General features: G+C 41.4%; 1 protein-coding gene and 1 non-coding gene across 3 annotated transcripts in view; both read left to right on the forward strand.

Annotated features, from left to right (window-relative positions):
* The first annotated feature begins 631 nt into the window (after window positions 1-631).
* Window positions 632-26,981, forward strand: part of RASGRF2 (Ras protein specific guanine nucleotide releasing factor 2) — a 265,280-nt gene continuing 238,930 nt past the window's right edge. For both annotated transcript variants that reach the window (XM_002689373.7, XM_024995302.2), the window contains exon 1: window positions 632-1,270. In XM_002689373.7, coding sequence (XP_002689419.4) covers window positions 983-1,270 — 288 coding nt within the window. In that variant the 5' untranslated portion in view covers window positions 632-982. The remainder of the gene's footprint in view (window positions 1,271-26,981) is intronic.
* Window positions 4,916-4,988, forward strand: TRNAS-GGA (transfer RNA serine (anticodon GGA)). Its single transcript has one exon. It is a non-coding gene; the product is annotated as a tRNA-Ser (tRNA).

A 26,981-nucleotide genomic window follows, 5' to 3' on the forward strand; every position in this document is an offset into this window, starting at 1 on the left:
GTGTGTGTAAATGTGTATGTTTGGGTGAGCATGTCAGTGTGTGAGTTTGTGTAAGTTGCATATGTGTGTAATTTGCAAGTGGGGTTGTATTTTTGTGTGGAGGAATGCACGTTGTGGGTGTTATTTGTATATATGTGTCATTTTTTGTGTGTTCAAGCATTGCGTTGTGTGTATTTGTGCGAATATATTTGTGTGTGTTGGAGTATGTGGTCTGTGATTGTGTATTTGTGTGTTCTCGTTTGGGGGAGTGTGAGGGTGTAATTGTGCAAACGCGAGCGTTTGTGCTGGGACTGTGCGCGCCACGGGAATGTGGGTTTGTGTGTTTGAGTATGTATACTTGGTTTGCGTGTGTGTGTGTGTGTGCGCGCGCGATGGAGCGCGCGTGTGAGCCGGTGTGTGCGGTCGCCGCGCGCCTCCACCTCCTCGCGAACCGCCCCTTCGCGGCGGGAGCAGAGGTTGCGGCTGGGCGGGCGGGCTGACGGGCGAGGGAGGGACGCGCGCCGCGGTGAGCGGCTAGCGCCGCCGTCACCGCCGCCGCGCCGACTCTGCCCTTTAAATCGGTCTCCAAGCCGATTACAGCTGATCTCCCACGTGACGTTTTACCTTCTGTCTCCCGGAGCTAGTTGCCCGAGGACAGTCCTTCTCAGCCCGCCGCGGGGCTCGGGCTCCCTCAACTTTGAGCGAAGCGGCGGCCGGCCGGGCGCCCTCGCGGGCCCCTCTCCACACGGGCGTCGGGGCGCCGGGGGCTTCGCTCGGCCGGGGGCGGGGCGTAGAGGGCGGTCAGGGCAGACAACGTGTCCCGCCGCAGCCCGCCGTCCCTCGGACCCGCGCGGCGCCGCGCCCGGGAGGCCGACGGCGTGCAGGGTGCGCCGCGTCAGGCAGCGGGGCGCCCCCCACGTCGTCTGGAGCCAGACGGGCGCGCCCTCGGAGGAGCCGGCGGGAGATGGCCGCGATGCAGGGCTGAGCCCCCCGCGCCCTCACCATGCAGAAGAGCGTGCGCTACAACGAGGGGCACGCCCTGTACCTGGCCTTCCTAGCCCGCAAAGAGGGCACCAAGCGCGGCTTCCTGAGCAAGAAGGCAGCCGAGGCGAGCCGCTGGCACGAAAAGTGGTTCGCCCTCTACCAGAATGTGCTCTTCTACTTTGAGGGCGAGCAGAGCTGCCGCCCGGCGGGCATGTACCTCCTGGAGGGCTGCAGCTGCGAGCGGGCACTCGCGCCGCCCAGGGCCGGGGCCGGGCCGGGCGGCGCCCGGGACACGCTGGACAAGCAGGTACCACGCGCCGTCCCCTCCCTGTTCCCCTGCCTGCGGCCGCGGCGATTCCCAACTCTACTAACCCCGGAGGTCGAGGGCCCGACCTCACGCAAGGCCCTCGCTCCGAGGTCCCCCTGCGGCGTCTGTGGCAGGACCGCTCTACGCGTCTCCCCATCTCCATCCCCCCTTGTCCTCCATCCTTCATCTATATGATCCGTTGGTACAGGGACTCGGCTTTATTTATTTTTTTTTTCCGCGTCCCGAAAGCGGGCGGGTCCTTTCAGCTTCTTTGCTCACCTCCCATGGCCTCTCTACACCTTGTTCGGAAGGATTTAGTGTGGTGACGTGTGTTGACACCTGTTGGACTTAGACTGGCAAAACGGAACTAACTTATTTGGGAAAGTTTGGTTTCTCCTTTACCCGGCTGGTGCGTGCAGGTTTCTTTGCCTGAGATGTTTGATCGCTGGCTGAGCAGGGAACACACCGGGCTCCCGGGACGGACAGGCACTTTCTGTTGGTCACTTTCAATCTGTCTTTGTGGTTTCTGTCAGTTTACTTTGCTAATATTTGGCCTGCTGGGTCTAATTATGAAGGTAAATGTGTATCCGTTTCCCTCAGGATTAATATTTAGTAGCCACATTCCTGCTATGTGTAAACATGCGGGCATTTAAAAAGAACGCTTCTGTGTACTTTTCAATGAATGCTTTGAAAATGAATGTGATCTTTTTATTCTGGGTCGTGATTTTATTAGTTTTGCTATGTTTTGCACTCAGGGAGGGAAAAAAAACCCCTGCAAATTTAGTAACTCCCGCACCCCATTCCTGCGAATGCGAAATTTGTATTTTTTCAATCACCATTTGTTATTAAAGTTAAAACAGACTAATTTTATGCTCCCAGATCTTCTCACTTCGCTTCTAGATGTCCACCTGGAAAAAAAGATTGATGGTCTTTGTTGTTGCATAAACATATTTAGCAGGTTAATTTTCCGTGCAAGTCAGACCAAACATCTTCGACTGCAAACCCCAAGGGCGGCTGTGGGAGGCGCTAGCGATGGAAAGATGAATAAGATGCCTGCATAACCCCTGGGGGCTCATAAATCAATGTGTAAAGTTAAGAGGAGTTAAAGCTAGATGGACCAGAAGTTTGATTTTTCTTTTTTCACTTTACTTTCACTGTAAGTCATTCAGATTTAACTAATTAAGCTTGGTATACCACACACCTGAAAAACGTACACCCCCTTTGGTTTTTGAGGGCATGTTGAACGTCTTTGAAAAACTGATTTCCAATTTTGTAAATGTAGGTACTGGAAATATAGGTTTAAATTTCAAGTTAGATATTTTAGAAATTAAATTGAGAGCCAGAGGAGGGGTTTTGAAGAAATATGTAGAGTTTTTTTTTTTTTTCAGAATTTTTTTTTAATGTTTCTGTTGGTGAGATTTTTCTTAAAGGCATGTGTTCCAAGGCCTATAGGAGCAAAGACCAATAGATTTAAAATGTGTTATTTTGCCTAAACTAAAATAGGATACTTTAGATTATTCTGAAGATATATCAATGACTTAATTACAAAGTATTTTTCTCTCTTTGTATGTATGCTAATATCAGGAGATAGCCACTTAAAAAAAAAAACTGGGAGTGGGGAGTTTTTACCTGTTGCACCCAAACGTGGCTGCCTGTCCTAATAACATATGAAAACCAAGATTTTTCTACTTGGAGAATAACCAGACTCTCATCTTTAGGACTGTTTTCTTTGAAGCATACTTTATAAAGAACTCTGATCTCTATAAATAGTTTGATTCTCATGCTACTTCCTAATGGAAGTCCAAAATAGGTCTCCTTACAAAAAATTTTTTTTCTCGGTCATACAAGCCATGAGTATTTCTCACTCATTTCTACATCTCCGTGAGGTTAGAAATTAGAACCTGCGGTGATTGTAATAAAACTGAGATAGAGAATACAGCATTCAAAATGGATTAGGAGTTGGATGGGGAAATCTGTTAGTTTGTCTTGTGTTAGACAACCTTTATGACTTAGGTTGGCTGAGCAGGCTGATATTTTTTCTGTAGTACTATCTGGCTGTGTTTGAAGAATGAAGAAACTGTGAAGATGAGAAGCAAGCAGAAACAGTTTACCTTAAATCTACAGTTTATTTAGTTGGTTCTCTTTCAGTTAATTTGTGTTGCTAACGCACTGATGCGAAGAGCCTTTGGGAAAGACCCCGATGCTGGGAAAGATTGAGGGCAGGAGGAGAAGGGGATGACAGAGGGTGAGATGGTTGGATGGCCTCATTAATTCAGTGAATACGAGTTTGAGCAAACTCGGGGAGATAGTGAAGGACAGGGGGAAGCCTGGTGTGCTGCAGTCCATGGGGTCACAAAGATCTGGACACGACTTAGTGACTGAACAACAGTGTGCCTCACCTCAGCTAGACACGGTGGATCTATGAAATGGGTGAGTAGGGGAAAATGAGAGGGGCTGAGCAGAGATCCTGTCAAGGTCTGCTTCTCCAAGTATGCTTCTGGAACTTTCCTCATAAACGTTTCTAGCAATCCCATAAACATACTTGAAGGTTAGGGCTTGAAACAGGTCTTAAGGAGACAGAATAGGTTTCCTCCACCATTTCTGTGTGACTTCTTTAAGGCAAATCTCTTAACATCTCATTAACATTTTTTCTGTTAATGAAATCTGTTCTTTTTAACATGTAAATATTAAGAGTTTGGCTAAGATGATTTCTAAGTTGCCTTCCAATTAGAACATCTCCTGCTTCTAGGATTTTAACAGATAGTGCGAGCTTTTTGCTATGTACAAGGATGTGAAAGACAATTTCACAAGATTTAAAGATTACCCGTCTCTGTAATAAATACTGCCTCTGAGTAGCTGAGGCCAAGCAGGTGATTGAAGTGGACCTTCTGATAAATTTGATCAGCAGAGGTTCAGAACTATAGAAACATTGCTTGAGACAAAGATGTTCCTACCATTCACATTGAAGGGCGACGTATTGTAATGACGATGACAGCTGATGTAATTCTTGCTATAAAATGCCTCTAGTCATCCTTGCCAGTTTAGATTCTACTTCTTCAAATTATTTAAAAGTCTAATTAGCTGTGGTAAGTTATGAGAAGAAAACACTCATTGGTTTGTTTCTTCTTAATACTCATTCAAAGTGCGTTGGTTGACAAAAGAAAATTAAGGTTTTTTTCCTTCATTTTTTTCTTCCCTCTCTCCTTCCTTCTTTCCCTCTGTCCCTTCCTCCCTCGCACTTCTTTTCTTTATTTCGCACTTTATCTTAAACTGTTTCCAGTTAAGAAGAAAAAAGTGATTTTCACTTTCCAAATGTGCATAGGTCGAAGGATTATTTGCATTACTCTATATTTCTCAATAGCGTCCCAGGATTTCACTTTAGTCGGTCCTCAGGAGATGCATGGCTCTTATCAACCTTCTATAGTAGCTATTTCTTAGCGATAGTTGCGGTGATGCAGTCAAAATGCTCTCAATTACAGAAAATTTTAAGTGGTGCTCCTTTTCTTGAAAATATGTGTATTGATAGCACTTCTTTCTACAAGAGCTCCATTTATGGAAAATGACAAACTTACCTTTCATTCCAGGTAAAGGTGTTCATGGGGGAAAGGAATTTGCATTTAGTAGGAACCTTCTATGTGCTGGGCTTCCCTGGTGGCTCAGAGGTTAAAGCGTCTGCCTGGAATACAGGAGACCCAGGTTCGATCCCTGGGTCAGGAAGATCCCCTGGAGAAGGAAAATGGCAACCCACTCCAGTACTCTTGCCTGGAGAATCCCATGGAGGGAGGACCCTCGTAGGCTATAGTCCATCCGGGCACAAAGAGTCGGACACGACTGCGCGACTACACTTTTCACTTTCACATTCTGTGTGCTAAGCTCAGTGTTACATTCTGTTAGCTAATCAAGTTGGAACCTCACTTCGGCTCTTGGAGATTGGTGATGTTCTTTCATGTTTACCTATGATAAGATTGAGGCTTTGAGAGTTTTAGGGAGATGACCAAAGTCTAACTCTAGGTATGAAGACTGAATAATCTCTGAAGAGTGGCTTATTAAGGAGACTATTTAAATCCACTGAGCTTGAAGAAATTTCAGATCTGGGTGAAATGGGGGTTGGAGTTGTAGTAAGTGAATCACTGTTTAATTTTTTCCTCTTAAAACTGTTTAAGGAGCAGTTTCCATTTTGAGAAATACAGTTGCAGACCATTCCATTTTCAAAGAAAAATGGGCTTTATGTTTAAACAATTGTATGGGGCATTCATTTACTTTGTAGGGAATCTTTAAAAATACTCACTCTGGGGTGAAAGCATACATCCCAGTTAGTCTGGTCTGTTTACATGGTTGTATCCATCTTGCCTGCTTGCAGGAGAGGCAGACAGGAACGAAGTCATCTTTGCTCTTACTCTCCTGGTAGTGTTGAGTGTTCTGTTCAGCCTGATTTCAGTTGTTTCAGAGGCAGGGTAGAGAACATATCCTTAGTTCTGGAGGTTTAAAGTAGTAGATACTAGTCATATTTGTGCTGAATGAAACATGTTTTAATTTTTAAGGGATTAAAGGTTATGAGATTCCCCCTGTCACCTCATTTCCAGCCAGTCATTTTAGCCTTCCTAACTTGACCACAAGCAGAGGATTTTAATCATTTTATCGAATTAGGCAGAGCTGCCTGCAAGCCCTGAAATATTTGTGGAGGTTGGGGAGTGTGGATGATCGGTTTTTGTTCCAGCTCACGTTAATTGAAATATAATAACCAACTCAGTATTTTCTTTTCAACCTTTGCTTATTGAACACAAATAAAGGGGAAATGGAATAAAAGTACTTGTTAAATCTTATAAAATGTTTTAAAGTATAATTTAGGAAAGAAGTGATTTATCACTTGAATTTTGTAGTCATTCTTCCAATTAAGATTTGAATGAAGAAAAATAATCTATGGATTAGAAAAATACAGTTTTAATTTTGACTGCACTAAACCTTACTGTTTATATTATTGTACTTATCGTTAAGAATTCAGCGTAGAGAAATCCATCTTTGATGGGACAGATGTACATAAAAGTGAATTTTTATTGTGACAAGTATTTTTCCATGGGTTTTAATAAGTGAGTACTAAATATACTACTAAATGGAAAATATTTGTAGTGTAATAACAATTTTTTTTCCCTTCTTTCAGGAATGAAAAAGCAGAAGTATTTTTCTTTCATTAAATGATAAGTCCAAAAGCATGTATGATAACCAAAAGCTTCTGGCTTAGCTGGCAAATATTAGTAGTTTGTTGTAATAGTAGTTGTTGATATTGCTGTTTGTTTAATGCAGATTATACTTTTTAGTTGACCATATTTTTGTCCATATTTCTCAATAAATATGCATGATACAATAAATATAATTTTAATTTTGTAGAGTAGAAAAAGTAATGAAATAAGCCATATTGACAAACAATATGGATTTACTCAGGTCTGAAGTCCTGATTTTATGTTTTAATGCCTTGTTTATTTGTCCTATAAGAAAGGGATATGTGTGTATATTTGTGTATGCATATTGTGTATATGTTTATTGAGTTTATCTTCCATCATTAAAAATTAAGCACTTTAATTTTTAGTGTATATTTGTGTATGCATATTGTGTATATGTTTATTGAGTTTATCTTCCATCATTAAAAATCAGACAATTTTTATACAATGATACAGAGCTTCCCAGGTGGTGCTAGTGGTAAAGAAACTACCTGCCAATGGCAGGAGACGTAAGAGACACAGGTTCGCTCCTTGGAGAAGGGAGTGGCAACCCATTCCAGTGTTCTTGCCTGGAGAATCCCATAGGCAGAGACTGGTGGGCTGTGGTTCATTGATTTGCAGAGAATTGGCCACAGCTGAAGCAAATTAGCATTCAATTACATATCTTGGAGTTTGCAGGGTTTTATTTGTATCATTAAGACATGTATTTCAAGACTTGAGTTGTAAATACAATACTATTTACAATGAGTTGTAAATACAATTTGGGGTGATTTTTCAGGACTAATGATTGTGTTAAGTTACATCACAGTATAAATTCCTCTCTGATATTAGTTTACCTTAAGACTATGTATATGAAAATCCTCATTAATATTGAAACAAAACTAGCAATGATATTTGTTAGGTATCAATATAGCACTATGGTAAATGTTTACTATATAATATTTGGCAATTATTCTAAAAATTGACCATTATTCCAGAATTATTCAATGCAATTCAGTTGGTATAATTTTCAAATATTAGCTGATGGTAAAATTATAAGTACATTATTTTGGTTCCGCCAAAGGGTATAAAATATTTTACCCTTTTTCCCCAAGGAATTAAAATATGATTATGTGTATATTTTGGGAGGAAAACAGCAACAAGTTTTCCTTGATAAAACATTTGTATCAGAAAGTGGAACAAAGATGCAGAAAGCACATGTTCTCACAATTTTTCCTTTTTTACTAGCACTTGAAAAACTTATGATTCACTAGAAATGAACATTCAAATCATTTTTCTTAAGACTTCTCATAGTGAATGCTGCTGCTGCTGCTACTAAGTCACTTCAGTTGTGTCTGACTCTGTGCGACCCCATAGACAGCAGCCGACCTGGGATTTTCCAGGCAAGAGTACTGGAGTGGGGTGCCATTGCCTTCTCCGCATAGTGAATGCAGAATGCTCCAAATATACTTTTAGGGAGAGGGAAGAAAACAAGAAAAAAGTTTATCTGTGTTTATTTAAGTCGTAATTCTTTTTTTATTGAACTATAAAGAAAGAAATGAGAAAGTTGGGGAGGCTTATGTAAGTCATAGCATTAGAGTGCGGTAAGTTAATGAAAGCTAGAATTCTCATAACATCTGAGAAGATACAAGTAAAACTACTTTAAGAAAAGCTATGCTTAAAAATAAAAGTTATTGATTCTTTAGTGCAGTGGTCCCCAACATTTTTGACACCAGAGACAAGTCTTGTGGAAGAGTTTTCCATAGACAGGGAATAGGGACATGGTTCCGAGACAAGAGACAAGTCTTGTGGAAGAGTTTTCCCTGGACAGGGAACAGGGACATGGTTTCGAGATGATTCAAGCACATCACATTTATTGTGCCCTTTATTTCTATTATTATTAAATCAGCTCCACCTCAGGTCATCAAACATTAGATCCTGGAGGCTGGGAACCCCTGCTTCGGTGCCTTATTTATTTTTTTTAATGAAGGCTAAAATTTCTTTTATTAGCTCCTCCCATACTTATGCTGTGAACTGGCTGAGACTGATGATGTCGGGATCAGCAGGCGTCTGAGGGACCCTGGTTACTGATAATTTGCATTCTTTCTTTTCAGTTTCCTGAAATGTTTTATTTTGTCATTTTCTGATTTAATGTAGACAACGCCTGATTCATTTCCTGAACTATATTTACGAGCTCATGCCATTTGTGTGACTAATGTAAACAGGAGGGCTAGTGCCGTCAAATAGAGGGACGATTGGAAAGCTAGGAGGCTTCTGGGGTTAGAAATATGGGAGTGGGGAGGAGGTAGTCTGGCCTCAGGCTCACTGTGGAGTATCATACCTCATTGCAGAGTCATAACAAGATGATGTTATGATGCATAGGAATAGGTGACCGCTCATATCTGATATGGATTTGCTTTCAACTTGAAGAATGTCACTTTCCAGGTCAGATAGTAGTATTGTGTATGGTTTGGTTCAGAAGTTAAACTGTGGGGGTTTCAGTCTCCACACAGACGCTTACTGGATCCATGATGAGCAATTTCTCTTTCTACGCCTGTATCCCTGCCTGTGATGGGGATCATGGTGGTAGCTGCATCATCGGGTTGTTGAAAGACTCATAGGCAACCGGTCCATGCCCCAGCGCATACAGAGCTCGTTTGTCAGCTGGCGTTTGTGTTCCTCTCTTTCTAATACAATTCTTTTTAAATTTTCTTCTTGTTGCTTTAATTACTAGGGTTGCTTGGGCAGGTTTTTCCTTTCTTTCTCTTTAAAAAATACTTCTAATTTAACACAGATAAAATAGAATATTTTAGGGAATACCAATATACTTATTGTCTACCTTCAACAATATTCAGCTTTCTGCTTTCTGGTTACATTTTTTTTTCCCCACACATGCCTATGTTGTTGTTGTTGTTTGACTCTTTCAAAGCAAGTCCCAAACATCATATTAAATAAGGAGGTTTTTCCTTTTTGGCGCTGAAGATTGTAGTAGGTGTAGCTCTGAAGAGAACGATCCTGGAAAGAGTTTGTAATGTGTTTCTGATTTAATGTGTGTTATTGTAATTGTCATCATCTTTTTGTTCCTTTGCTATCATTATAAAGGAGAAAACTGGAGACAGTAGTTGTGAAGATATAAAGGTAGTAGAAATAGGTTTTAAATAAGGCCTGGCTTGTTAAATCCTAAAGAAAAGAAGTCTGAAATCAGTTGTTAAACCATGACCATGGTGTAAAAAGTATTTTCATGATTTGACCCCATTGTAGGGGAAATTGAACTTCCCTGGTGGCTCAGATGGTAAAGAATCTGCTTGCAATGCGTGAGACCTGGGTTCGATCCCTGGGTTGGGAAGATCCCCTTGGAGGAGGGCATGGCAACCCACTCCAGTGTTCTTGCCTGGAGAATCCCCATGGACAGAGGTACCTGGAGGGTTACAGTCCATGGGGTCCGAAGAGTTAGATATGACTGAGCGACTAAGCACAGCACACATAGAGGAAATTAAATTATTGGTGGTTTTCTTATTGAGGGATTCTTATCTTTATTGAAATCTACTTACCAAACTCTTCCAGCAGCTGAAAGAGTCTTGTTTAGAGTTAAGAGTGAGTGCTTTCTTTTCTGATGCCATTGATACTTCTCATCTCTCAGTATTTTGCATAGCTTTGCAACAGTCAGGACATTATCCATAAATCAGTGTTTCATCCATCTATCAAAATCAGTTCTGAGACCCAGCAGCAGTAAATGCTATTTTAAGGCAGTTGAAGTGAAGTGAAATCGCTCAGTCGTGTCCGACTCTTTGCAACCCCATGGACTGTAGCCTACAAGGCTCCTCTGTCCATGGGATTTTCTAGGCAAGAGTACTGGAGGAGTGGGTTGCCATTTCCTTCTCCAGGGGATCTTCCCGACCCAGGGATCAAACCCAGGTCTCCCGCATTGCAGGCAGATGCTTTGCCATCTAAGCCACCAGGGGACATAAGGGAACTTTAGTACCTTTTCCTATCCTGTGTCAATAAAGATCTAATATTTTTAGGCCATTTTTCTTGTCATTAGATGATTGCTATAGATTGACCAGTCCAAAAAAATTTTTTTTTCCCTAGGGGTTCCAAAGTGGGGTGTGGAAGCTTAGATGAGCACTTCCCATGTTAGTTCGAGCAGTTTGCACCAGTTGTCTGTACACTCAAACCAAATGGAACCAAAACCTCACCAGCCAGGAGTCAAACTTGAAACAAAAGGCAAAGAGATGCCCAGAAATCAAAAGCCAGGTGGAAGAGTGTCCCCCAAAAGATGATAAAGTGATGCCCAGAAATCAAAAGCCAAAAGGCGTAAATGCCAAACATTTATTCCACTAATCCTGAGACCTGGCAGAGTCAGCGTTAGCAGCCTTTTTCACTGATGATATAGTTTCAGGCAATTTCTTGTTGGTTTCCTGCAAAGAAGTTACTCCATCATTTCCTCTTTTAGAAGCTTCTAGATACAAGTCAAAGTAAGCACAGCTGGCCTTTTCTAATTGTGCATGCAAAATGTCAGTTTTGGAATATCAAAAGAACCCCAATTTGGCCATTTTAGGTTGAGATCTCTTTTAGTATAATTTCTCCAATTAACTAGGTACTTGCAAGTATGAGCTCCGTACATACTGTACAAGATTCTGGCTGGAGTGTTAGTCAGAGGCTGGCTTTCTGACACCCCTTTGTTTCTGTTTTTGAGAGATTCTGTTTCCATTTTAAGCTGGGTAAAAATCACTAGTTAACTTGTGTAGTGGGCCAATGTTCTATTTGTGAGCTTAACTCCTCCAGGAGTTATCCCAGAGTTGTTTCAGCTTGTCTTACATGTCTCGGATTCTTCAATCTAAGACCACTGTGGCTGCTCAGGCAGCTGCATGGCCAGTTCTTATGTGCAAACTCCAGACAAGCAAGTATTTTAATTAGTGAGCGGGTTTCCCTATGGGACCACTGCATGGTATGAGGACTAAGGAAAAGTGTCAGATCAGTCTCTTACTTAACCACTCAGCCAAGACCCTTCAGTCCCCTGAAACAGAGCGACCTTGGCATCATTCAGCCGAGCCCCAGGTATTCCTCGAATTTTTTCCCAAATAAGCCCTCCCCGCCAGTACCTTTCCACTGAGTGGGCTGTTCCCCTGGCATCTTTCAGCCATCCCCCTCCCCTGCCCACCCAGTGTCTTTTGACTGGGTGGTAATTTCTCGGTATCTTTCAACTGAACCCTCCTCAGTGTCTAGACCATGAGTAGGTATGCCCTGGATGCTCCACTCTCTCCGCCCGCCCCCAGTATCTTTCCTACTGGGGGCGGTTAGGTAAACTGCTCCACCACCAAATAAAACTCAGAATCTCAACCAATACAGGAGATTTAAGAACAGGAGAGACTTACCCAAATTTGTCTGCACTCCCCGAGGAGGTGGATGGGTGCAAGGCGCCACTGCAGGTACCAAAGCTCTGGTTCCTCATGAAGTCCAGTCGAACTAAGGAAGTCCACTCTGGGTCGCTTCATCGGTTGCCATAACTGTTGACTAAAAAGTTGTTACAACTTGAGAGTTGCGAGTTAAGCTTAATTTGGGGCAAAATGAGGACCGCAGACCGGGAGGCAGCATCTCACATATATCTGAGAGACTGCTATTTTAAGGCAGTTACTAAGGTTTAATTAGTCAGGTGTGTAGTTTGCTTTTTCTAGTGCTGCTAAGTTTTTCCAGGGTTCGTTGGTTACTGTCACATGATTATTTATTTGCTTTAGGCAAGGGAGGGACATGAACTCAAGTTGTCTTGAATTATGGGGACCTCTCTGTGTGGTAGGGGGATAGTGGGAATATCATAAAAAGGCAAGTATTGCTCTATCTTTATTGTGACCAGCTATGATTTGGGCTTCCCTGGTGGCTCAAGGGTAAAGAGTCTACCTGCAATGCAGGAGACACTGGTTCAGTCTCTGGGTCAGGACGATCCCCTTGGAGAAGGAAATGGCAACCCACTCTAGTATTCTTGCCTGGAAAATCCCGTGGACAGAGGAGTTGGGCAGGCTACAATCCATGTGGTTGCAGAGTCGGACATGACTGAGCGACTAAACCACTAGCGCTGTGCTTCGGACACTGGTGCTGGCTGACGTGTTCTTCAGTGTGTTATGCCTCTTGGGTTCCTCGTGGCTTCTGTTTTCTCGTCATTTCTGCTTCCCTCAACTGTATGCTGCCATGCCTCTTGTGGTACCTGACTCAGCATGGTATGGCCCTGCTCTCTGCTTTTACTGCTTTAGTTCCCACTGTGGCATCTCTTATTCACTCAGTGTATTCAAGCTCGTCTTTTTGTGAGAGAGAATCTCATTGGCTTAACTCACATTTGGAGACTAGACAAGACTGCTGGACTCTGACCAGTCCGTGGACTGGCTGTCAATCAGCAGGAGCTGTGGATAAGGGAGTTTCATGAAAAGTTTGGTGGATGTCAGAGACATTATTGACATGTCTAGTGTTTTCATCAAGCTAGTAAATATTATTTTCACTAACTAATATTCATACATTGTAAGCCACCTTCTCTTCCTTCAGTAGCAATTTTACATCCTCACCTTATCAATAAGATCTTTCCAATAAAACAGTTTCTATCCTCTGGTCCTGATTGGCCTCCTGTGTTGCTAAGGATTCATGTTCGTAACTTCTCTTTACTTTTTAATACTTCAATAGTAAACGTTATTTGAATGTTGTTCTTTTAACCATAAATTACAATATAAACCTGTTTTCAGGGTATGGCATACGTATAGAAAAGTGCACACATCACAAGTGTGCTGCTTCCTGAATGTTCACAGAGTGATTATATTTTTGTAAGCAGCACCCAGATCAAGTCATTGACATGTTCAGCCCTCCAGAAACGAAACTGTTTCTGTTCCTCTTCGGTGCTCCTCCCCATGGGTAGCCACCATCCTTGCTTCTAACATCATGGATTCCTTTTGCCTGTTTTTGAACTTCATTATAGACTCATGCAGTAAGTACTCTTCTGTGTCAGGCTTATTTCCCTCAACATCATATCTGTGAGTTTTGGATGACACTTCGGATGCTGTGGTTCATTCCTTTTCATTTCTTTGTAGTATTCCACTGAATGAGTATACAATGGTTTCTTGGTCTATTCTTTGTCTACTGTTGGTGAAACATTTGGATTGTTTCCAGATTACAATTACAAATTGTATTGGGGCTATTACAAATAATATGGCAATGGAAATTCTTGTACAGATATTTTTTGTGTTCAGCAAGGAGATCCAACCAGTCCATTCTGAAGGAGATCAGCCCTGGGATTTCTTTGGAGGGAATGATGCTGAAGCTGAAACTCCAGTACTTTGGCCACCTCATGCGAAGAGTTGACTCATTGGAAAAGACTCTGATGCTGGGAGGGATTAGGGGCAAGAGGAGAAGGGGACGACAGAGGATGAGATGTCTGGATGGCATCACTGACTCGATGGACGTGAGTCTGAGTGAACTCCGGGAGTTGGTGATGGACAGGGAGGCCTGGCGTGCTGCGATTCATGGGGTCGCAAAGAGTCGGACACGACTGAGTGACTGATCTGATCTGATCTGATACATTTCTGTTCAGTATATGCCCAGGAGTTAACTTTTTGATTCATAGGACTTACTTATATTCAACTTCAATAATTACTGCTAAACACTTTTCTGAAATAGTTATATCAATTTGTGTTAACGCTAGCAATGTATATAAGAATTACAGTTGCTCTGCATCCTTGCTAATAGTTGGTATTATCAGTCTTTTTAGTTTTAAGCCTTCTAGTAGACATGAAGTAGTATCTCATGTTGGTTTTCATTTTTATTTCTCTGATATTTAACTTGAACATTTTTCCAAGTATTTCTTGACCATTTGAACATTCTCTGTTTTGAAGTGCTTATTCAATCTTTTGCCCATTTCTCAATTGAGTTGTCTTATCTTGTTGATCTGTGAGTGCATGCTAAGTCACTTCAGTGGTGTCAGACTCTTTGTGACCCTATGGACTGTAGCCCTTCAGGCTCCTCTGTCCAGGGGATTCTCCAGGCAAGAATATTGGAGTGGGTTGCCATGCCCTTCTCCAGTAGATCTTCCCGACCTAGGGATTGAACCCTTGTCTCTTACATCTCCTGCATTGGCAGGTGGGTTCTTTACCAATAGCACCACCTGAGAAGCCCTTACTGATCTGTAGGAGTTTTGAAATATTAAGTTAAACTATATGAATTGCCATTTTTGAATGTCAAAATAATTGAATATCATCTTGTTCATCCCAGTATGTATGAAGACATGAGTCCTTTGTCAGTTATATGTATTGGAAATATTTTCTCTACTCTGGTTTGCCTTTCTACTTTCTTAAAGGTGTTGTTTGATGATGAGAAGTTTAAAATTTTATTGTAGTATAAAATATCTGTATTTTTCTTTGTGGAATTTGTCTGCCCATGAAATGGGTGCGGTGTGGATGGAGACAGCGTCTGGAGGTGCTTTGTATGGAAGGTGCAGGAGCTGGGGTCTCCCTTTTGCTCTGTGGTCAAAGCAATCAAGTGGATCACAGAAGATGCAGCTGTGGGTAAAACAGAATGCACTTGCAGCAGCTTCAGATTGCCACACCAGGATGTTTTCCCCTTTGAGAAAAGCTCCAGGGGCAATCTACAGGACAAAAATATCTTAATGTTCTTTCCTCCCTCATACCTCCTGGAGCCTGAGGTGTTCCCTTCCTACATGGTAGGTTGTTGTTCTTCCTCTAGAGATGCAATACATGTATGTGCACCAAAGACTTGTACAAGGATTTTGACAGCGGTGTTATTCACAAAAGAGGGTGTTCTGTTCCAGTACTTCTAACTTCACTTTGTTTTCAGTCATCCCCAGTTCACACCCACCTTTCGTCTCAAAGGGTCAGATGTGAGAGGGACAAGGTACTTTTATTAACTTAACCAGAGCTAAGGTTGAATTCCTGACAGCTACCTTTCAACTATACTGCCACCTGGAGGATGTATCATCCAGGCTGACCTGGGGGTGCTGTTGCTGCTGCTGCTGCTAAGTCGCTTCAGTCGTGTCCGACTCTGTGCGACCCCATAGATGGCAGCCCACCAGGCTCCTCTGTCCATGGGATTCTCCAGGCAAGAACACTGGAGTGGTTTGCCATTTCCTCCTCCGATGCATGAAAGTGAAAAGTCAAAGTGAAGTCGCTCAGTCGTGTCCGACTCTTAGTGACCCCATGGACTGCAGCCCACCAGGCTCCTCTGTCCATGGAATTTTCCAGGCAAGAGTACTGGAGTGGGGTAAGAAAAATGTGTTATGCCCAACACTGGTCAAGACTGAGTCCTCAGTTTTCAAAATACATCTATGTAACGCTCTGTAATCCTTCCCCCTTTGTCCTGATCCGTACCCAGGAAATGATCAAGAAGGGATGAGCCCTTTTCTTGGATAACCTGTATTCATTAATCAAACTGCCTTGCTGAAACATATGGACTGGGAGGGAATGAGGGAGAAAGAGGTGGACAGTCAGTCCACTGCTGAGCGCACAGGTTAGTTTCAAGGGCCACAGTGGGGTGACTGGAACCTGCTAACCAGTCACCCGAATGAGTACCAACAGTGCTGAGGCAGCTCCGTGAGCCCTGAGAGGGCTTCAGGTGTCTGGTGCAGGCAAGCTGCCAAGAGTGGGAGGGGTAATGCCCCTCATGGTGTGGCCTCTCCCATTGTGAGACAAATGGGCCAACTTTGGACAGGAGTCACAAGCATGCCCTGCAGCGGTAGTCCTGTGCATTAGAAAGAGTCAGCCTCTATCAGTGGCTTGATTCCAGCTGGCCCACAGCCCTTCCTGTGGGCACCTGCATGCCTGATCCAGAGAGTTCAGTCAGCAGACAGTTCAGTCAGTGCCCCCCATTCATGTTTCCAATGAAGGATCTTTGAATCTTGCAGTCTGTAGTTTTCCAAGTGATAGACCAGATGGCTGTGCCATTGCCAACAGCCATGAAGTCTGAGCCCTGCCCTCTGACTGGAGCAACTCCATCTGCTCTTTCTTCTGCATTGCTGACACTGAGACTGACCAGCCACAGCGCGCCGCTGGATATCATTGGGTTTCAGGTTAGCCAAAACATCAGTGAATCAGGCCCAGATATTTAGGGAATTTCTGTGAATCAAGGATCCTATTGAGTCAGTGGCTTTGCCTCAGGTAGCTGAGCAGATAAAGTTTCCTACAGAGAGAGAGAGAGAGATGCTGCTCTTTAAAATGTAAAACTGAGATGCTTCTGGGGCCACACCAACTACATTCGTAAACATACCTTTTCCATTGAACAAACAAGGTCTGAGCCCTGCGTACCTTGTCAGTTCTTGAGTCTGAGTTAATTCATCCAAAAATTGGAATTTCAGATCGGAAAGTTATAAGTCCTCTATGGGTCAGTTTCAACAAGGACTCAGCTGTAAACTAATGGTCACTTGCCTGCCTTGTGATTTTGTTTGGATGTTGGACATGGTTTATGAAAAACCAAAAGAGGTAATTTCAGTTTCTGCATGACATTATTTTCCTTCAGAGAGGATTTACTTTTGGTTTCTTGCTGGCATTAATGTGGGGTAGTTTATACTAATCCATTCTGAGGATGAGCTGGTGAAAGTTAGGTTTCAGGTTGTGAGAGCAGAGTTTCCACTTTGTCCTGATTTCTAAAGTATAGGCTTTCCAAGATCTTGTCAGGAATTCTGAGTGTTTACATAACCCCCTCCTCCTTGGTCTCTTCACAGCCCCATGGGACTGCCAAAAACTCAGTGCTGATTTCCAGCAGCTTAGCTGCTACTTCTGCCTGGCCTCTTAGCCTCTTGGCTCTATACTACTTCAGTTCAGTTCAGTTCAGTCGCTCAGTTGTGTCCGACTCTTTGCGACCCCGTGAATTGCAGAACGCCAGGCCTCCCTGTCCATCAACAACTCCCAGAGTTTACTCAAACTCACGTCCATTGAGTCCGTGATGCCATCCAGCCATCTCATCCTCTGTCATCCCCTTCTCCACCTGCCCCCAATCTCTCCCAGCATCAGAGTCTTTTCCAATGAGTCAACTCTTCGCATGAGGTGGCCAAAGTACTGGAATTTCAGCTTTAGCATCATTCCTTCCAAAGAACACCCAGGGCTGATCTCCTTTAGAATGGACTGGTTGGATCTCCTTGCAGTCCAAGGGACTCTCAAGAGTCTTCTCCAACACCACAGTTCAAAAGCATCAATTCTTCGGCGCTCAGCTTTCTTCACAGTCCAACTTTCACATCCATACATGACTACTGGAAAAACCATAGCCTTGACTAGACGGAACTTTGTTGGCAAAGTAATGTCTCTGCTTTTGAATATGCTATCTAGATTGGTCATAACTTTCCTTCCAAGGAGTAAGTGTCTTTTAATTTCATGGCTGCAGTCATCATCTGCAGTGATTTTGGAGCCCAGAAAAATAAAGTCTGACACTGTTTTCACTGTTTCCCTATCTATTTCCCATGAAGTGATGGGACTGGATGCCATGATCTTCGTTTTCTGAATGTTGAGCTTTAAGCCAACTTTTTCACTCTCCACTTTCACTTTCATCAAGAGGCTTTTGAGTTCCTCTTCACTTTCTGCCATAAGGGTGGTGTCATCTGCATATCTGAGGTTATTGATATTTCTCCCGGCAATCTTGATTCCAGCTTGTGCTTCTTCCAGCCCAGCGTTTCTCATGATGTACTCTGCATAGAAGTTAAATAAGCAGGGTGACAATATGCAGCCTTGACGTACTCCTTTTCTTATTTGGAATCAGTCTGTTGTTCCATGTCCATTTCTAACTGTTGCTTCCTGACCTGCATATAGGTTTCTCAAGAGGCAGATCAGGTGGTCTGGTATTCCCATCTCTTTCAGAATTTTCCACAGTTTATTGTGATCCACACAGTCAAAGGCTTTGGCATAGTCAATAAAGCAGAAATAGATGTTTTTCTGGAACTCTCTTGCTTTTTCCATGATCCAGAGGATGTTGGCAATTTGATCTCTGGTTCCTCTGCCTTTTCTAAAACCAGCTTGAACATCAGGAAGTTCACGGTTCACATACTGCTGAAGCCTGGCTTGGAGAATTTTGAGCATTACTTTACTAGCGTGTGAGATGAGTGTAATTGTGCGGTAGTTTGAGCATTCTTTGGCATTGCCTTTCTTTGGGATTGGAATGAAAACTGACCTTTTCCAGCCATGTGGCCACTGCTGAGTTTTCCAAATTTGCTGGCATATTAAAAAATGAGTGCAGCATTTTCACAGCATCATCTTTCAGGATTTGAAATAGCTCAACTGGAATTCCATCACCTCCACTAGCTTTGTTCATAGTGATGCTTTCTAAGGCCCACGTGACTTCACATTCCAGGGTGTCTGGCTCTAGGTGAGTGATCACACCATGGTGATTATCTTGGTCCTGAAGAGCTTTTTTGTACAGTTCTTCTGTGTATTCTTGCCACCTCTTCTTAATATCTTCTGCTTCTGTTAGGTCCATACTATTTCTGTCCTTTATCGAGCCTGTCTTTGCAATTGGCAAATTCATTGAGAGGAACAACTTCAAAGACTGTTAGACTCGCTAGTTTACTTCCCTTCTCTAAGGTCTTTACTTCTTAAGTCCTGGTTATCTTGTTAGCTCACTGATGCTTTCAAATAGGTTTGTGTGTGTGTGTGTGTGTGTGTGTGTGTATGTATATGTGTGTTGTGTCCAGCTTTTCTAACTGTCCCTAGTGTGTGCATGTTAGAGTGGTTGGGGAGGGTCTATAACCAGTTACCTGGCTATTGCCACTTAGAAAGTTTTAATAGTGAGTCTAAAAATGAGTCAAACTCCTTTCAAAGGAGTGGAAGAATTATCTTGTTTCCTTTTCCCAGAAATTTATCTGTTAATTACTTGTAATTCAGTAATAATAAAATACTAAGAAGTCAAATCACAACTACTCCTTATTTTATCAATTTAATTCTGAACATCTTTGAATATATGTATTCTGAGATGTATCTATTTCCTCATCTGGAAAATGGGCATAGTTCCTACTTTGTAAAGAAAATGGGAGTATTAAATTGAGATAAAAGTTTATAAGACACTTTTCACATAGTGACGCTTTTTATATTCTTTAAATTCAAGAATGTCCCTTTAAATTCTTCACAGTTACATGTTTTTCCTTTAAGTGAGGCCATTTAAACAGTAGGTCAGTTGAGAGTTTGCTTACTGTAGCTGTGTGTTCTGTTCATTTTATGGTCCCTTTTGAGAACCAGATAGCTCTCTGCCTAGTTTGTTGGCATCTTTTTGAGCCCAGGGTTTTTAAGGTCTGTGGAAAATATTTAGTGGATGGCAGATTCCTCAAGAAATAGTTGGAAGATTACTTTTACTAAGTGCAGGAGAGTATTACCTAAATAGGTTAGTGAAAATTTTGTCATTTAGATGCTTTCTTTTGTATAGATCCTTCTAATGGTGATACATTTAAATATAGTAATGAGATTAATAGATAATTTTTCAGAAGAAAAATATAGCTAAATTAATATTTGCACTTTAAAGGTTCAGCCTTTTATAGAGGGTATTTAAAATGTATTCTAAAAAATAAATCCACAGTTTACTCATTTTTCTCCCTTTTGGTACAAATTGCCATGTTGACAGAATATTTTTATTTTTATTATTATTGTTTTTTCTTGGTTGTCCTGACTTAAAAAAAATCTTTATTGGAGATTTATCAGTACAATGTAGTGTTAGCTTTAGGTGTGTAGCAAAATACACACACGCACACATTGTTGTTTAGTCACTAAGTTGTGTCCAACGCTATAACCCCGTGGGCTGTCGCCTGCCAGGCTTCTCTGTCCGTGGGATTTCCTAAGCAAGAATAGCTTTAAAAATTGGCATGAAATTGGAAACTACTAATGAATCTGTAAATATCTCTTTTGAAATCTGCATTTGACCTATTTTTTAGGATAGTTACTCTCTTGGGTCGCCTTATAAAGTTGATCCTGTCTAAGTTCTGGAAATGGATAAATGGTAGTGGTTGCATAGTATTGTGAACATACTTAATGTCATGGAATTGTACACTTAAAATGGTTAAGATAGTATCAGTAGATTTTACCAAACACACACATACAAAAGGACAACAGCCACAAAAAATAATAAAGATTCACAAAGCTAAAACCAGTAGACCTTTGGTAATGCCAATTAAGAAAAAGGAGAAAAGATACAAAAAGAAAAAAATAACAGAATTAAAAAGGAAAAGTAGATACAAGAGAGATTTTAAAAACAATAATAACCTTGTTTGGATTCTGGTTTGAACAAGCCACCTATTAAAAGGTATTTTTGAAACAAGTGGTGGTAACTGAAGACTAAGTGGTATTGAAAATTATTAGTAAATTGTTGTGAATTCTGTATAAGGGGTATTTATTAGTAGTTATATATATATATATTTTAAAAGGTCTCCTTTTTAATAATAAAAGCTAAGACTTAAGGAGAAATTTTTTATGATGTCTGGGATATGCTTAAGATTAATCCAGAAAAAAAAAAAGTGGTGTGAAGTATTATTATGTGGAAAGGTAGCGTCAGAGTGTTGGAAACTGTGAAAACTGGTGATAGATACATGAAGTTATATTTTCTGCTTTTGTATTAATTTGAAACTTTCTAAAATAAAATTTAAATTAAAAAAAAAAAGAATACTGTAGTGAGTAGCTATTCCCTTCACCGGGGGATATTCCTGACCCAGGGGTTGAACCTGAGTCTCTTTCTTGGTTAAAGGAAGATCCTTTAACACTGTGCCACCTGGAAAGCCTATATATATATATATATATATATGTATATATCCCATATATATATATACACCCTATATATCCTATATATATATATATATATATATATATACACCCTATATTTTATGTATATATCTCCCTAGTAACTCAGCTGATGAAGAATTCGTCTGCAATGCAGGAGACCCCCGTTCGATTCCTGGATCGGGAAGATCCTCTGGAGAAGGTTTGGCTACCCACTCCAGTATTCTTGGGCTTCCCTGATAGCTCAGATGATAAAGAATCTGCCTGCAATGTAGGAGACCTAGATTCGATCCTGGGTTGGGAAGATCCCCTGGAGGAGGGCATGGCAACCCACTCCAGTATTCTTGCCTGGAGAATCCCCATGGACAGAGGAACCTGGCAGGCTACAGTCCATGGGGTTGCAAAGAGTCAGACACCACTGAGCGACTAAACAAGCAAGCAAGTGTATATCCATATGTATATATAATTGAATATATGTATATTCTTTTAAAAATTCTTTTCTCATAAAGGTTAGTACAGAATTTTGAGTAGAATTCCCAGTGCTGTACACTAAGCTCTTGTTTAGTTATCTGCTTTATATATAGTAGTGTGTATATGTTAATCCCAATCTCCTAATTTAACAGAACATTTTTAAAGCAACTTTTTATTTATGAAAATAATCTTATGAAGGAATTGGAAACTGCTTGGTCTAATTGGGCAAGCAGTGAGTTCTAACTGAAAACCAGGGCAAATAAGCCTAAAGATCTAATGTATAGGCATGGTGGCCATACTTGGGCTCTCCTGGTGGTTCAGATGGTAAAGAATCTGCTTGTGATGCAGGAGACCCAGGTTCAATCCCTGGGTCAGGAAGATCCCCTGGAGAAGGGAATTGCAACCCACTCTAGTATTGTATCAAAACTGAAAATATGCTAAGAGAATAGATATCAGATGCACTTATTGGACAAAATGCTAACTATGCGAAGAGATGATATGTTAACTAGCTTGACTGTAGTAATTATTTCACCAAGTTTATAAAATAATCATGATGTACACCTTAAATATATAATTTTTATTTTAAAATAAATAAATCTATTCATTAAAAAAGTAATGTTTCTGGGGATCCTAAGGATATCTTGGTTACTATACAATACAGTATTGTATACTTGAAATTAATTACCAGAGTAGGTCTAAAATGTTCTCACCACACAAACACACAGGTATACAAGGTTACAACATAAAGTGATGGATTTGTTAGCTGACCTTATCATGGTAATTATTTCACAACATATAGTATATCAAATCATCATGTACACTTTAAACTTACACAGTGTTATTTGTCAGTTTTTCCTCAATGAAACCAGGGAAAGAAATCAGTGAATGGATATCAATAGTATATATTTTCTGATTCCATGAATTATATATGGAAGTGATTGGTTGTTCTTGCAACACTGTAGCCCAACTGGATACGAGTCAAAATACCTGCATTCTTATCCCAGTTCTTTGAGAGAATAATTAAGACATTATCTAATTTCTTGAACATTTGGTCAGGGATGAAAAACAGAGCTTGTTTGTTTGTAAATAATTGAGTGTAAAGGATTGATGTTTGTGATCTTCAAACTGTCTTGGTATCTCAGACACTACCCATGAACCCAAATAGACGTTACCTTAACTAGTGTCTCAGTTCAGTTCAGTTCAGTTGCTCAGTTGTGTCTGACTCTTTGTGACCCCATGAATCACAGCACGCCAGGCCTCCCTATCCATCACCAACTCCCAGAGTTCACTCAGACTCACGTCCATCGAGTCAGTGATGCCATCCAGCCATCTCATCCTCTGTCGTCCCCTTCTCCTCCTGCCCCCAATCCCTCCCAGCATCAGAGTCTTTTCCAGTGAGTCACCTCTTCGCATGAGGTGGCCAAAGTACTGGAGTTTCAGCTTCAGCATCATTCCTTCCAAAGAACACCCAGGGCTGATCTCCTTCAGAATGGACTAGTTGGATCGCCTTGCAGTCCAAGGGACTCTCAAGAGTCTTTCCAACACCGCAGTTCAAAAGCATCACTTCTTTGGCACTCAGCTTTCTTCACAGTCCAACTCTCACATCCATACATGACTACTGGAAAAACCATAGCCTTGACTAGATGGACCTTCGTTGGCAAAGTAATGTCTCTGCTTTTTAATATGCTATCTAGGTTGGTCATAACTTTCCTTCCCAGGAGTAAGCGTCTTTTAATTTCACGGCTGCAGTCACCATCTGTAGTGATTTTGGAGCCCAGAAAAATAAAGTCTAACACTGTTTCCACTGTTTGACCATCTATTTCCCATGAAGTGATGGGACTGGATGCCATGATCTTCGTTTTCTGAATGTTGAGCTTTAAGCCAACTTTTTCACTCTCCTCTTTCACTTTCATCAAGAGGCTTTTGAGTTTCCTCTTCACTTTCTGCCATAAGGGTGGTGTCATCTGCATATCTGAGGTTATTGATATTTCTCCCAGCAATCTTGATTCCAGGTTGTGCTTCTTCCAGCCCAGCGTTTCTCATGATGTACTCTGCATAGAAGTTAAATAAGCAGGGTGACAATATACAGCCTTGACGTACTCCTTTTCTTATTTGGAACCAGTCTATTGTTCCGTGTCCATTTCTAACTGTTGCTTCCTGACCTGCATACAGATTTCTCAAGAGGCAGGTCTGGTATTCCCATCTCTTTCAGAATTTTCCACAGTTTATTGTGATCCACACAGTCAAAGGCTTTGGCATAGTCAATAAAGCAGAAATAGATGTTTTTCTGGAACTCTCTTGCTTTTTCCATGATCCATCGGATGTTGGCAAGATCTCTGGTTCCTCTGCCTTTTCTAAAACTAGTGTCTATTCTATTTTTATGCAGTTGCAATAGAAATTCAAACTATTATTATTATTTAAAAATTAAATAATGATATATAATTCTATTTAACTTTCAAAATACATTCACATATTTTAACCATTGATTTCTTAATAACTCTATATTGTGTTTCCTTTATAATTTCTAACCACTTAGCTACATGGTTAAACTTATTAATGAATTATAAAATTCATTCTCTCAAAAAGGAATAATTTTTTTGTGTATAATTTGAAGTCAGAGAACTATAAGAAAATTAATATTTCCTGAAATCCCATTCCTCAGAAAAAAACATATATTAAATTGTCAGAGGATTTCGTTCAGGAGTTTTTTTCATGGGTATGAATATAATAAACAGACATTTTAAAAGTAAAGCATAATCAATATCATATTTTATATGTAGAGTTGTGGATCTTGATTTTTTAATTGAACATTGTATTGTGAGCATTTTGTTTGTCAGTAACTATCTTTCAAAACATTATTTTAAATTACCATACAACATTCTTGCTATCACACAGATGTACAGTAAACATTCTGCTGTCTGATGTTTAGATTGCTTTAATGTTATAAAGCTGTGCTTTGGTATAGTAAGTAATGCTGCAGTGAACATCAGGATGACATTTGTGAAAAAATTGTCAGGGCAGGTGGAGGCACATGCAATTAAATTAATAAACAAAAAAGCAGGAAGTGATAGGCAGCTTTTAGCTATGACCGTAAGGGTATTTCCCTCAACTTCTCCACCTTAATAAAAGCTATTTTCTCTAATAAATGCCCCACTTTCATTTCAAGGTAGTATTGTAGCTAGTTGAAAACCCAACAGGAAATATAAATTCCTGGAATGGAGGTACAATCTCACCTGTGAGTAAAATACAGAAACAAATATGGTCCAATACAGTAGTCTAATTTGGGGAAATAAAACTATAGACCTATAAATGCATTTTGGTGGGATTTACTCTTCTTAGGAGAGAAGGCAATGGGCAACCCACTCCAGTGTTCTTGCCTGGAAAATCCCATGGGCGGAGGAGCCTGATAGGCTGCAGTCCATGGGGTTGCTAAAAGTTGGACATGACTGAACGATTTCACTTTCACTTTTCACTTTCACGCATTGGAGAAGGAAATGGCACCCCACTCCAGTGTTCTTGCCTGGAGAATCCCAGGGACGGGGGAGCCTGGTGGGCTGCCGTCTATGGGGTCGCACAGAGTCGCACACGACTGGAGCGACTTAGCAGCAGCAGCAGCAGCACTCTTCTTAGGAGGTGTTTGTTTGGATTAGTTAGAATGCCTAGGACCATGATAAATGAGCTCTGTTTGAATGAATAAAATAGAAATGCCTGAAACTACCACATTCCATCGATTTTAAGCATATTTGGATTGTGATGTTTTACATTTTGTGAAATTAGAATGTGTTTTCAGTCAATGTGCACATTTGGTTGATGTGATAATACTTTTCCTATACACCTTTACTAATTTAGGTGCATTTAATGATACCATGGGCTTCCCAGGTAGCTCAGTGGTAAGGAATCCACCTGCCAATGCAGGAGACACAGGAGATGCAGGTTTGATCCCTGGGTCAGGAAGATCCCCTGGAAGAGGAAATGGGAACCCACTCCAGTATTCTTGCCTAAAAAATTCTATGGACAGAGGAGCCTGGCAGGCTACAGTCCATGGGGTCTGAAGAGTTGGATATGACAGTATGAACACACTTAGTGATACCATGATAAACATAGACTGGGAATTTTCAGACTAAGATACTTGACAGTTGGGTTTGCAGTGCTGTTTGCTCTGTGTATTTGAGCCTGACATTGACATTGACACTGAAGTTGCTCAGTCGTGTCCGACTCTTTGCGACCCCATGGACTGTAGCCTACCAGGCTCCTCCGTCCATGGAATTTTCCAGGCAAGAGTACTGGAGTGGGTTGCCATTTCCTTTTCCAGGAGATCTTCCCAACCCAGGGATTGAACCCAGGTCTCCCGCATTGTAGGCAGACGCTTTACCATCTGAGCCACCAGGGAAGTCCAAAAAAAAAAAAAATATGGAACACTTCACGAATTTGCATGTCATTTGAGCCTAGAGGTATATAAATATCTCTATTATATCATAGGCTTCCCTGGTGGCTCAGATGATAAAGAATCCGCCTGCAATGTGGGAGACCTGGGTTCGATCCCTGGTTTGGGAAGATTCCCTGGAGGAGAGTCTGTCTAACTGCTCTAGTATGCCCCATGGACAAAGGTGCCTGGTGGGCTACAGTCATGGGGTCGCAGAAAGTCAGACATGACGGAGCAACTAAGCACAGCACATATTGTATCATATGCAGTGGGCTTTTGACCTTTTGATAATAATTAAATATAAGGATGGGAAATGTCCTGACCACGTGAGAAAGAAGAAAATTCAATGCTTGGTTTTTAAGGTGTTTACTCTCCTCTTATCGCGGTTGTTATCTCTTCCTGCAGCCCCTTTAAATTACACGATCTTCGGTCACTAAAATTCAAGATGTTGCTTCTCCATAAAACATTAGCAACTTTTTTGGCAGTGGGTCTTTATTTTTCAAATTCTTCCATTGGGTTAGAGAATGGCAAATTTGACGATTCTAGCTTGTCCTTCGGCGAAGGCAGTGGCAACCCACTCCAGTACTCTTGCCTGGAGAATCCCAGAGACGTGGGAGCCTGGTGGGCTGCCGTCTATGGGGTCGCACAGAGTCGGACACGACTGAAGCGACTTAGTAGCAGCAGCAGCAGACTGTCCTTAAATTGAATTGTGTTAACATTTTGTGATTTAAAGAAACCAGAGCAAAACAATTAAACCCTCCTGGGATAATCATTCTTTCCTACCTTTGAAGTTGTTAACGGCTGCCTTGCCTCTTGCAACTTCTGATCCTTTCCACTAAGAACATCTTTCATGATCCTGGTGTTCCACCAGCCCTACCCCATCACACCTCTCCCTG

Source organism: Bos taurus, chromosome 7 (assembly GCF_002263795.3).
Source record: "Bos taurus isolate L1 Dominette 01449 registration number 42190680 breed Hereford chromosome 7, ARS-UCD2.0, whole genome shotgun sequence".
NCBI classification, from domain to species: Eukaryota; Metazoa; Chordata; class Mammalia; order Artiodactyla; family Bovidae; genus Bos; species Bos taurus.